This window comes from Schistocerca nitens, chromosome 3 (assembly GCF_023898315.1).
Source record: "Schistocerca nitens isolate TAMUIC-IGC-003100 chromosome 3, iqSchNite1.1, whole genome shotgun sequence".
NCBI lineage: Eukaryota > Metazoa > Arthropoda > Insecta > Orthoptera > Acrididae > Schistocerca > Schistocerca nitens.
In genome coordinates this window covers 927,533,109-927,546,636 of record NC_064616.1, presented here as the reverse complement: position 1 = coordinate 927,546,636, position 13,528 = coordinate 927,533,109, and the positions used below count along the sequence as shown (strand labels likewise).

General features: G+C 39.8%; 1 protein-coding gene across 3 annotated transcripts in view; it reads left to right on the top strand.

Moving 5' to 3' along the window:
• The window catches only part of LOC126248998 (protein Daple), a 206,665-nt gene that overhangs the window by 73,259 nt on the left and 119,878 nt on the right, over positions 1-13,528 (top strand). For all 3 annotated transcript variants that reach the window (XR_007545582.1, XM_049950577.1, XM_049950576.1), the window contains exons 8-9: positions 5,305-5,483; positions 6,441-6,700. Coding sequence is in view for 2 of the 3 variants with exons in the window: in XM_049950577.1 (XP_049806534.1) it covers positions 5,305-5,483; positions 6,441-6,700 (439 nt within the window). In the remaining variant the exon portion in view is untranslated. The remainder of the gene's footprint in view (positions 1-5,304; positions 5,484-6,440; positions 6,701-13,528) is intronic.

Here is a 13,528-nt window from a genome sequence, read left to right as displayed (position 1 = left end):
TGACGTGGACAGTAACATTCTTTAAATGGGCTGGCGTGCCCAATGTCCTAATCCAAACCAATGGAACACCTCTGCAATGAGGTAGAATGTCAACTTCACTCTATACGCCTCAGTGTCGAACATCATTACCTTATCTGGTTTTGTATTTGAGGGAGAATGGGATGCCATTTGTCTACACACATTCGGAAACCTCATTGAATGTGTCCCCAGCAGTGTTGAACAACCATTATAAAGGTGAACGCTGGACACACCCCATATTATTGTCCGCCAATTTGTGTGTGGTTACTTTTGATCATATAGTATAGCTGAGTCTCAGATTTTCGTTGTTTGCATTTGTCTTTTTCAGTTTTTCCAGTCCCAAGTGTTTTCTTATGTAACATTTACTGTCAAAGCAGCATTTGCTTTTCCTCTTCTTTGACCATGGGGACACTAACTGCATCACTGATTCAGTTAGGTTCCACAGTGCATCATCAATTTTGTCTTTAGTATTTCTTCAGCACCTATATTCTGCACTAGTAGATTGGGAACAATTTTTTTTTGGAGTGCTTCACTGTTCATTTGGTGTGCCTCTCTCCACTGTCATAATCTGAAATTTAACCGTTACCAGGAGGCATTTCCGTATAAGGATTCTAGCAGAAGACGTGGTGGTTGTTAAACTTTGGAGCTTTATCTCATTTTCACTACAGAACATAAGGTCTATGGTACTAGAGCTGTTGTGTGAGTTGTAAGTTTCATTCTGAGCTTTATTGATGAAGGTAAAGTTGTCCTCTTCCACAAGCTTTGTAAGGGCTCGTGTTTTGCTGTTTGGTTGTCTATTTGGTAGTTCAGATCTCCTAGCAAGACTAGGATTTCCAGCTCAGTCTGGTCCAATGTTGTCATGAGGGTTTCCACCATTTCATCTGCTGAGCATTGAGGTATTTTATTGAGTCCTTTGATTTTTGGTTGTTTAACTATACTATCATGTTGTTTTCTCATGTCTCTGCATGCTTTGCGTGCTGTAGGGCTGGGTTGTAATAATGCATAACTCCACCTTATAATAATTGTTCTGTCCCACATGAGGCTGGCAGTCCAAATCCCTTCCCACATGAGGCTGGCAGTCCAAATCCCGGTCTGGCCATCGAGATTTAGATTTTCCATGATTTCCCTAAATTGTGTAAGAAAGATGCCAGGATGGTTCATTTGATAAGAGCACGACTAATTTCTATCCACACCATTTTAACTGCGCTTGTGCTCTCTCTCTAATGACCTCATTGTTGAGTGGATGTTAAACTCCAATCTTCTTTCCTTCTGTCCCAAATTTAGCCAGTGCATGTATAATGTAGAAACTATTTGTATTTCATGGTTATTGGTGGTCGGTCCACAGAAGATAAGAATATCACTTCACAGCATTGTTTTGTCTAGTAAAATATTGAGTAGGGGTTTTAAGACTTCTTTGTTCCATAGCATAAGTTGACACCATTCTATTTTTGATGATAGTCAGTTGCAGAAAGGAAAGAGACAGAAGATTACTTCTTCCGACTGTAATTTCTCTCTCTCAACTTCGTTTTTGATATATTTACTGACTGTAAGTTTGAGGCATTTTTTCTTCCTCTGGTGCTTAATTGCACACATTCCTTTATGTCTGTGATGCTTTCCCCCTTTAGGTGTTCCATGATGTCTTCCAGTGGTGTCTTTTTGCCCAGAAGGCCTAGAAATAACCAATACAATTTTGTTGCAGACTTCGACTTGTTTGATTTACCCCTTCTTCCTACTTTTGAGAACTGAGGGGTTATTCTGCTGGTGGTTTGTAGTTTTCTTTGGTGCTGGTCTGTCCGGTTTGATACCTTTATCGATAGCATATTCCTGTAAACTCCTAGTTCTCTGCCTCCATGTTCTTTTCGTCCATTGGGTTTTCAGTAAGATCCTCATTGTGTTCATCTCTCTCTATGTGCTATTGAATTCTGGATGGATGATGTCTTCAAGATTTATTGTCACAGGCCGTTGATTGGGTTATGAACCTAATTGCATCGCATTTTTTATTTCTTGTTTTATCATCTTCATAATGGAGTTTGATAGCAGGGTTGCCACAGGTCCTGGAAATCAGGGAATTTCCAACACACACACACACACACACACACACACACACACACACAAAAAAAAAAAAACACTGGAAAAATCTCATTTTTGTCTCAATAGATGAAATGGTTTGTTGATTGAGGTGTCATGCATCGTCGCTTGCTCAGTGCAGCTGAGTACGTGCTCTGCTTCCCTACTCCCTCTTTCCTACTGCTTCTCCCCTTCCTACCACCCCATCAGCATGCAGTCAGTGCTGCCACCACTTGTTGTTGCTAGCCTAGCAGCTGTCAACAAGAAGCAGGGAGGTGTCAGAAGTGATTTGTTTGGATCTGATTCTCAGAGATTGTAGATGCAGTGGCCGGAGATGGCAGTCATGTGTGCCTGAGTTGTGTCTGAGTGATTGTGTGAATGTGTGTGTGCTCTCATTTTCTGACAAATGCTATGGCTGAAAATTTAGTTGTGAGAGTGTATTGTCTTTTCTACTTGCCTCCTGTGGCTCAGCGATCATCTTTACGGTGAGTTGCTACCTATTCTCATTATTATTGATTCTCAGAGTATTTGAACAAGTTATCTGTTGCACGGACTGAGCGACGTGCTCTCATTTCACAAACATGCTGTCTGTGGCTCATGACTAAATGGCCACACGAGTGGATTTCTGCGACAGGCCAAAACTGGTGGTCGTTTCTGCTGGTACCTGTAATGGATCGGGCATGCCAATCTGAAGCCATTCGCTTTCCACTAATGGCAGGCCCTGCCCATCAGATCTAGTCTCACCAATCTGCATGCAGGCCAGTGTCTGTTTGTGTGTGATGTAATGCAGCAGATTTTCATTGTTTATTCATGGACTCAGGACTACTGTGCTCCTCAGCAGGCCAGAGGCCATGGGCGATGGATTTCAGGAATTGAGACTGTCTCACTGCAAGTACATTGTACACTGTGGCATTTTATAGACATTTTGTTTGTTCTAGTACATTTTGGCACTTCAAAAGTAGTTTATATGTTAGAAAGTATGGACGATAAGAAGAAGAAAATTGTGTCAATCGCTGGCTGTTTGTACGCTATGTACTCATATATTTCTCGAAAGAAAAATCAGACAATACCTGTAAAGTAATAGATATAAGACAGTGGATAATAACCAACGATAACGAACATAGTAGAACCGACATTTTAGTGGCAGTCACCAACAGTGATGGTTTACACAATACTTCCCTGCGTTGCGCACTTCTTTCAAGAGGCCTACTTTTTTCTGAGGTTGTTTCTCAAATCAGTGAAGGTATTTTAAATCGCTCTTGCAACTCCAAGGAAATGCACATTTTTTTTGTCACCAAATGTGCTTTGTTTTATTGCAATAAAAGAACATCAGGGGTCTTAATGAAACACATATACCATTTAGCTTTCCTTCTCCATCTAAAAACATTTCATTACAAAAGATGTTGATGGTAGTACTTAAGATTTTTGCTGACATCAGGGAACGCCCTCTGCTTGCAAGTTTTTTTAGATATTTCCTCATTTGCACGATTGTTTCTTGTACCGTAGCTGCAAAGACAGATTTTTAACTTGTGTCTTAACTTTCCCTTGAGACCTCAAAATTTGTCAGGGGAAAATGCTAAAACTTGTCTGAAAATCAGGGAAATATCAGGGAATTTCACTTGGGGAAACTTGTGGCAACCCTGGATAGATTATCCATCACATTTTGCATCTGGATGTTACTTTCTCCATAGTTTGTTCTTCATTTTCTGTGTGTGTGTGTGTGTGTGTGTGTGTGTGTGTGTGTGTGTATTTTCTGCAGTCAGCCAGCGGGTGTCACTAGGTGTGGGCTGCTATGTATTCTCTGTTCTATTTCTGCTGTCTGGTCAGCAGATGTAGGTAGTTGGTAGCTGCTGTACTCTTCACATGCTTCAGCCAGTTGGCAAGCAGGTGTTTATCATACACTGGAAGCTGCCTGTGTCGTCCTGTATTCTGTTGAAAATGGCACCTCTTTGTTTTGTGGGGCTGCTGACTTTTTTCTTATCCAGGAATTCTGTTTTGCCCTCCCTGACCTTGTTTAGAATTTTTTTCCCATTTCCTTAACATCTAATGTGTTTTGTAATTCTCTAAAGGAGTGTGTGATGTGATTCACAGCTTCAAGCATGTTGTCTTTCATTTCTTTTTTCACGTAACCATCTATATATGTGATGTTTGTTAGTGTTTCAAAGACATTCTCAAACCAGATTTCTTTCATGTCTGCCATTTTAACTCGTGGTCACACTTTAAAACTTCAATTACTCTCACTGTTTATGGAATTATAAATGAAGTAGTGTTTTATTTTCACTGTTTTGGTGTCTAGTTAATGATTTAGCCACAAACCTCTCCATCAATATAATCAGACAATCTAAGCCATAGGTTTTTCTGCTCTTTTTCTGTAATGTCATTAGTTTTGTTGGTCAGACATAAGAAGTCCTTCAACAGGTTTAGAAACAGCCTCTATGTTGTTCTGAGAAACTTATCTCTTGTGGCTTTGTTTGCCATTGTGGCTGCATGTTTTCATGTACTTACTTGATTATTTCAGCTCTAGGATGTATTTCATTTTGATAATTCTACAAGCAATATTATTCATCAGTAAGTTTGTTGTTGGCAGCTTTAACTTTGCTTCATTTTGTATTGTAACAAGAAGAAAATTCATGTTATATTACAGAACTGCTTACTTAATTCTACAAACCACACAGATATTTTGAAACAGTTGTGTGTGGTCCAAAATGCCTGCATCTGTATGATAAAATAATGCACATTTTGTATCTAATATGGCTTTTCTTGGTTTAAGTGAAGTTTATAATCATACATTTGTAATTTAACTGCAATAACTTTATGACAAAGTGTTATGGTTAAATATTATTTATGGAACAACAGAACATCTTATTTCATATGTACCTTGTTTTCACTTGGAATAATCACATATTAGTCATGTAGCAACCAAAAAAATCTCATTTGTGGCCATGAAAGCTAGTAAACTAAAACTGTCTCTCACATACAACAAAATCTGGTTCAGGGAAATTTGGAAGTTCAACTTCGAAAAACTTGGAAATCTCAAGGAAATTTTGTATGAAACTGAGTCATCTCCCTGATCTGTCAATGAAGACTGGTCAATTACACCCTGTTCAAGATCAGTGTTGTTTTATAATTAATCTGTGTTAAGTGATGTAGTGTTAATGGTACAGATTTATCAGTTTTCTATTTTTTCATGCTATTCAAAAAGTATAATTGTTGTTTCAGATACAAGAATTAGTGCAAGATGCTAGAGCTGCTAAAGTGTATAGAGATGAGCTTGATGCAGTGAGAGAGAGAGCAGAACGTGTTGACAAACTAGAGCAAGAAGTACAACGATATAGGGAAAAAATGACTGATATAGAATTTTATAAAACACGTGTTGATGAACTTAGAGAAGATAATAGGTATGCACAATATTTCATTCTGTTGGATGTGTCTGTTATCATTATCATGAAATCTTTACAACAGACACTTCTGTTTTCATGATTTGTTTTATTTTTCCTAGTTAGGCTGTTTGTACTATCAGTTAAAGTAGAATTGCCCAGCCAAGGCCACTGATAATGTTTACTAAAATCTCAGATAAACAGCATTGATCGTTATGTTGTCGAAAAATTAACAGTGCTAAGTCTAAGTGTGGTGAAATATTAATTATTCTTGTCATTATGATTGTAATTGTGCAGAAACTTTTAATGTGGCAGCCAAATGAGAGTGTAAACAATTGATGACTTAGACTGTCATGCAGAGAGATGTGGTAGGGGGGAACAGCCTCCCAAAGGGCTGGCAGTCTACAATCATGATTTGTGTTTTTGCAAAAGCAGAACTAACACTTATTGACAGCAATTCAATTCTTTTTGAGATCATGGGAGTAGAATTTGAGCACTGTGATGGACCTGGAGAAGCCTCTTCTCTCATTTCTAAATAAGAAAAGAAAAGAGTGACATACCACACAAAGTGACGTGAAGTACCACACAAGGCACCCAGTGACAGCTACTGGAACTGCTTGTTGACAGCGCAGTAGACTAGGTAGAGAAGTCCCAACCTCTACTGGTATCTTTTGCGATTGTAGTTCAAACACCCCCTGCCCCCCTCCACCTAAAACTGCTACATTAAAGTATCCGCACTATACCATTTTTACACGTGTGCTAATGAATTGTGTATATATCATTTGGGAATTGCAGAACAAGACTAGTACCACAGTTGTTTCAGGACTTTTAATTTCAGAATAAAGAGGTAAAAGGAGTATTTATTTCCCAGTAGTTTACCATATTCTTTTCATAATTTTAGATGCTTATCTATCTTTTGAAATTGATTAAAATATAGAAAAACATTTGCACACAATTAACTTTTATGTATGTCCTTAGAGTGTTAATGGAAACACGTGAAATGCTGGAAGAGCAGCTGCAGCATGCTCGGAAACGTGGTGACCGGGTTCTTGAGTTGGAAGCTGAAATTATTAAGTATCGTCAACATGTTAATGAGCTAACTCTAGACTGTGAAGCCTCAAAAGCTAAGTTGCAAGAAGTATTTGAAGAGAATGCACAGCTGCAGCTCCTGACGCAGTCCTTCTTGAATGAAAGCAATGCTGGGTCTGAAACGGACAGTTTGGCAGATACAAATCAAGGTGAAAAATATTATCCACATTCAGTTTTTTATAATTTGCAACATTTATACTGCAGTAAAGCAGATGTAACTCGTGTGATAAATCAAAGAGTAAATGATACGTTGTGTATATCACATAAAATGAAGATTTTTAATGAAAAATATTCACATCATCTTTGTAGTGTACCTAAATGAGCAGTAAAATCTTTCTCATGGTGCCTAATAATAATTATATGATGCAGTCAAATGAAAACTAGACAGCTCGAAAAAAAGGAAGTTTATTATTTCAAAACTAATTACCATAACTGTTATATTTATCCCACTGTGAGACAAGATGATTGATGCCTTCATGGAAAACTGTTTGCGGTTGTCTACAGAACCATGTTTCTGCTAAGGCACATACCTCTCCATCCAAGCAAATCAGTGGCCATGAATATCTTTCTTCAGGGCCCCAAAAATATGGAAATTACATGCGGAGAGATCGGCAATGTATGAAGAATGTGTAAGGGCTCACCAGTGAAACTTCTGCAGTGTGCCCAAAACAGCCTTGGCAACATGTGGGCCTGTGCATGAGTAATTTCAAAATAATTAACAGTTTATGTACTTTTTTCCGTCTGTCTCATTTCCACTTGATTGCCAGTTATTCATATACTCTGAGGCAAACACGAATTGATAATGTCCATTGATGATGGCCCTTTTCATTTCTCCGTTGCAGTCAGCTACCACATCCATGTCACTGACAGGATACACACAGTGGACATTCTGTACATTTATTTTAATTTTTTTGCCACTTCCTTTTGTACAGCTTATTCTTTATTGACAGAAAAATGAAACATCTAGAGTGGTAATGGAAGGTCTGGGTCTAGCCCTTTTATTATTTTTAACACTATCAATGTCCACATACTTGTACCTCTGAATATGAATTATAAATTCTGAGGATGGTTCCTCTGCCTTCAAGGACTGTGTTTGGTCTATTTTAAAGTCAGAATTGGCTGTATCGTTGCTACACAACCGGCACAACCATCGTAGTTTGTTTCCACAAGCTACTTTTTGTTTCACTGCAATTAGCATCAGCTGTTAAAACCAAAAATCTTCATTTCTCTTTAAGACAACTGCAGATGAACCATAAACAACTCTAAATCCTTGAATATTTTTGCAAACAGTTATTCTGACTAGAAACTGTATAATATATTTTTTTAAATGCTGGACACTTTGCTTTTTAATTCTTTGGTAAAGTTTATTAATGACAAATGCAAGTAGTTAATGATTTATAATATTTATTATTTATGAATGAAGTATAATAAATTATCTACACTCCTGGAAATGGAAAAAAGAACACATTGACACTGGTGTGTCAGACCCACCATACTTGCTCCGGACACTGCGAGAGGACTGTACAAGCAATGATCACACGCACGGCACAGCGGACACACCAGGAACCGCGGTGTTGGCCGTCGAATGGCGCTAGCTGCGCAGCATTTGTGAACCGCCGCCGTCAGTGTCAGCCAGTTTGCCGTGGCATACGGAGCTCCATCGCAGTCTTTAACACTGGTAGCATGCCGCGACAGCGTGGACGTGAACCGTATGTGCAGTTGACGGACTTAGAGCGAGGGCGTATAGTGGGCATGCGGGAGGCCGGGTGGACGTACCGCCGAATTGCTCAACACGTGGGGCGTGAGGTCTCCACAGTACATCGATGTTGTCGCCAGTGGTCGGCGGAAGGTGCATGTGCCCGTCGACCTGGGACCGGACTGCAGCGACGCACGGATGCACGCCAAGACCGTAGGATCCTACGCAGTGCCGTAGGGGACCGCACCACCACTTCCCAGCAAATTAGGGACACTGTTGCTCCTGGGGTATCGGCGAGGACCATTCGCAACCGTCTCCATGAAGCTGGGCTACGGTCCCGCACACCGTTAGGCCGTCTTCCGCTCACGCCCCAACATCGTGCAGCCCGCCTCCAGTGGTGTCGCGACAGGCGTGAATGGAGGGACGAATGGAGACGTGTCGTCTTCAGCGATGAGAGTCGCTTCTGCCTTGGTGCCAATGATGGTCGTATGCGTGTTTGGCGCCGTGCAGGTGAGCGCCACAATCAGGACTGCATACGACCGAGGCACACAGGGGCAACACCCGGCATCATGGTGTGGGGAGCAATCTCCTACACTGGCCGTACACCACTGGTGATCATCGAGGGGACACTGAATAGTGCACGGTACATCCAAACCGTCATCGAACCCATCGTTCTACCATTCCTAGACCGGCAAGGTAACTTGCTGTTCCAACAGGACAATGCACGTCCGCATGTATCCCGTGCCACCCAACGTGCTCTAGAAGGTGTAAGTCAACTACCCTGGCCAGCAAGATCTCCGGATCTGTCCCCCATTGAGCATGTTTGGGACTGGATGAAGCGTCGTCTCACGCGGTCTGCACGTCCAGCACGAACGCTGGTCCAACTGAGGCGCCAGGTGGAAATGGCATGGCAAGCCGTTCCACAGGACTACATCCAGCATGTCTACGATCGTCTCCATGGGAGAATAGCAGCCTGCATTGCTGCGAAAGGTGGATATACACTGTACTAGTGCCGACATTGTGCATGCTCTGTTGCCTGTGTCTATGTGCCTGTGGTTCTGTCAGTGTGATCATGTGATGTATCTGACCCCAGGAATGTGTCAATAAAGTTTCCCCTTCCTGGGACAATGAATTCACGGTGTTCTTATTTCAATTTCCAGGAGTGTATAATATAATACAGATGTACAAGCTATGCAAGGGAAATGTATTATAAAATTGATTTACAGGTAAATAAATTTTTTATAATGTGAACTGTAAAGTGCAAGCTTTCAGGCTTGGAACTGGTAATCATATTAAAAATGTTTTGGCCATTATGTCATGGACCCTGGATTCCATTGAAAGGCCCTAAAATTTAGACCCTGGCACTCACAACAAGCAGATATCATTATAGGTTGCTCAGAGAGGTGGTAGAGATTGCTAAACAAACCAATAATTGTGAGGGTAAAGAATTAGATGTAAAGCTTAATGATATCTGGTTTCTTTTGGAGAGAACTGCAGTATTTGATAACTGTCAGATTGGACTCAGATTTCAAAAGCAAGTGATTCTCCTTTGCCCCCCCCCTTCCTTCCCCCCCCTTTCTCTCCAGCCCAGCCCCCCCTGTGAAAGTATGGCACAATGAAAAATCAGTTTCGTTAGAAATGACTTTATATCAAGTGTAAGAACATTTAGTTCAATTGGGACAGATATAGGGAGCAGTGGAAAAGTTCCAAACATTCTAAATCACATTCTGTATGAATATGTGAGGGTTGGAACATTAATAGTGGAAACTATTTATTTACAGCTCGTACAAAATAGATACGTGTTTCAAAGTTTTACTGACCTTCAAAGTGGTCACTAGCATTGTGTATAACCCGTTGCCAGCGATGTGGAAGTCGTAGGATACTCTTAGCAGAGCCAGTTGTGTTGACAGTTCGAGCGACGTGGTCTATTGCCCGACGAATTTGTAGCAGTTCTGAAGCGAATGCCACGAAGTGTTTCCTTCAGTTTAGAAACTGAGTTGAACTTATGAGGCCTTAAGTCAGGGGAGTGCAGTAGGTGGTATAGCACTTAGCAGCCCCATCAGTCAAACAAATCAGTATGCTTGAGCATTGTCCTGCAAAATGATGATCAGGTCCTGCAGAAAGTGTCATCACTTCAGTCTCTAAGCTGGTCGTAGTCTGTGCTCCAAAAGTGAACAGCATGGATACAGAAGTGATGACACTTTCTGCAGGACCTGGCCATCATTTTGCAGGACAATGCTCAAGCACGTACAGTGCAAGCTGTTACTGATTTGTTTGACTGATGGGGCCGCTAAGCACTGTACCACCTACTGCAGTCCCTTACTTAAGCCCTCATAAGTTCACCTCCGTTTATAAACTGAAGGAAACACTTCATGGCATTCGCTTCAGAACTGCTACAAATTCGTCGGGTAATAGACCGCGCCGCTCGAACTGTCAACACAACTGGCACTGCTAAGAGTAGCCTCCGACTTCTGCATTGCTGGCAAAGGGTTATACACAATGCTAGTGACTACTTTGAAGGTCAGTAAAACTTTGAAACACGTATCTATTTTGTACGAGCTGTAAATAAATAGTTGCCACTATTAAAGTTCCAACCCTTGTGTCTCAAGTATAGTAAACTAAACCTTGAAGGAAGCCAAAAGTATAAAAATAAAGCTTCAAAAGATCCATCCTGGGTTCAAAAGAGATGTGGTGAAACTGATATACAAATATTAAGGGAAACCCCAACATGTGTAAAAAATGCACACAACTTATTCCTCTGCCAAACCTTGGCAAATGACCTTCAGGAAATCTCAAGAATTTCTGATTTTAAGTAAATTGGATGTAGAAAGCGCAAGCAAATAATATTTTACATTGTGTATGTTGTGAAATTAGCCCCTTTGCAACCCATGTTTATTGGAAATACGTTCTGCAGTAAACAGTACCTCATCACTGGAAAAGAGGATAGGTCGCCCCTGTCTATAAGAGGAATAAAATAGCAGATGTCCAGAATTACAAACTAATATTCCTAGCATTTGTCTGTTGCAGGATCCCAGAACATACTCTAAACTTAAAAATATGTTTGTTTAGATAGTCATCTACCACAGTAGCTGTCAGTATATTGACTTTTCCCCATTTCTGTCTTAAGCAAACTCAAACTTAAGAGAGTATTACACCTGATAAATTTCACTTTTATTTACAAAGTATCATCAGTCATGGTTGTGTAAATATAGAATACATAATATGTATCTACATTTTGGTACTTACAGATTAAAATCAGTTTTTGCATATGCATGCGGTGTACTATTTACTTACGACCTTAATTACTCCTCGTTACATGTTTTGAAGTCTATGGGGTTTTCCCCTATTGCCAGCAGAGTTTGTAGTTGGAAGAAAAACGTGGTTGCACTTCCTCCCTTCATGATTTTTCAGCTTTTAGGAATCTAATTTTTCTTTTGCTGCATTTGTTTTCTTTGTACCTCACTCTTGTGAAACCTTACGCATGTTGTCTTCATAGAAATTTTATTGTGATTTCACCTGTTTTGCATTCAACACAGTGTATTTGTATGTTCATTTCTTCTTCATTTGCATTGTGAGTGATACCAACATTGTGAATTTAGTGGTTTTAAGGGGAGATGTAACTGAAAATGTAAACATTTATTTAAAAAATCATTACAGCCATATTTATTAATGTACAAATCTAAAATTTTGCATGTGTAAAGCAAAGGAGCTGTGTTGTAATGGAAAAATATAGTAAAATATGCAGGATTAATATTTTGCCAGAAATTTGAATTTTTGATTTTTTTTAGTGTTTTTTTTTTATAAAAAGCCATAACTCAAATTCTAATCATGTAATTATTCTGAAAATTTTTGTTGTAGTGTCCTAAGAAGATTATAAGACCACTGAACTACAGTTATTAATTTGTGGTACAAATTGTATCATTAACAGAGTTTTTAATTATGCACATCCAAACTTAACTTCCTTTTTCTACATACAATCATCTAAAAATCAGAATGTAATTGCAGGATCTCATATTTTTTAGTTCCAGGGAGACAGCAACACATTGCGAACAGTTCCTGAAAATTTCATAGCATTAGCACATATATAATTTTTGAGAAAAGGCTTCTAATAACGTAAAAAATGTGAAACAGAGAAAATGAAGTTCAAAGATTTTCTTCTCATACCCCTACATGTAATAAGCTTACCTCAATTTTAAAATCGTCTGTACTGATACTCCTCATCCTCCAGGTTTCTCTTCTCTCCTCTTCGAATCTGCCTGGCCTGTATCTGCAGGTAAGACACTAATCTGTTAGCTTTCTTGGCCCTGCTCTCGTCGGTGGTGTAAAATGCTTTTGTTGTAATCACACCAGGATCTACAGCAACTCTCTTCAGCACTTCAGCTCTGCCATTATTTCCATTATTGTAACATAAAACTGCGTCATTGACACCTATTTTGAGTACTTCAAGTTCACAGAATGTCCTTTTTGAACATCTAATCTAAATTAAATTATTGAGGCTTTAATTTGCATTTTGTGTCTTTCTGTGAAGATACTTCCTCAATAAATCAGGGTTTGCAAGAAACCTGAATGTGGGCTTCATTGCATTCATAACAGGTTCTGGTAATGAGTGTTTATGTGAATACATCTCATTTCTGTTGTTGAACTTACACAAATCGTCCTTCGGACACAGATTTTGCATTTGTGTTTGGTCAGTGGGTAGCTTGTGGAAAAAAAAAATGCCCACACAGCACGCCTCATTGCCTCTAAATTATGTGTGTCTTTCCAGATAGCTCTCCTTGAAAATATCTGGAGAGAATCATTTTCTTTCAGAGTAAGCCTGCCTTTTGGTTTCCCGTCCTCATGTACTTCACCTTTCTTGTCTTTCGGAAGCGATGAAGCCTTCCACCAAGCCTCTTTTGGATGTGGCCAACACATTCCAACTTTTATATTGTTGTATTGTATGGATTTTTATCTGTTACAGCTTTGAATGAAGAGGAGTGTATCTAACATCGTACTGGCCCTCAGATCTCGAGAACATCCTCACAACTGCAGCAGCCTCCATGTCCCCACTTTAGCCACTATGATTTTTAGAGCATGCTACTGCATGCTTTTCTTGCCTCACTTTCTCACTGCCCTCATTGTTGGACATTTTCCTTGTTGCACACTGGTGGCAGTATTTAGACATAATTTTGACATCTAAAATTTTTCTTGAGTCAATACCAATAACAGATGTAACTCCATACAGGGATGTGTGACCCCTTTTCATCCATGTCCCATTTACAGACCCACACAGATCAGTAAC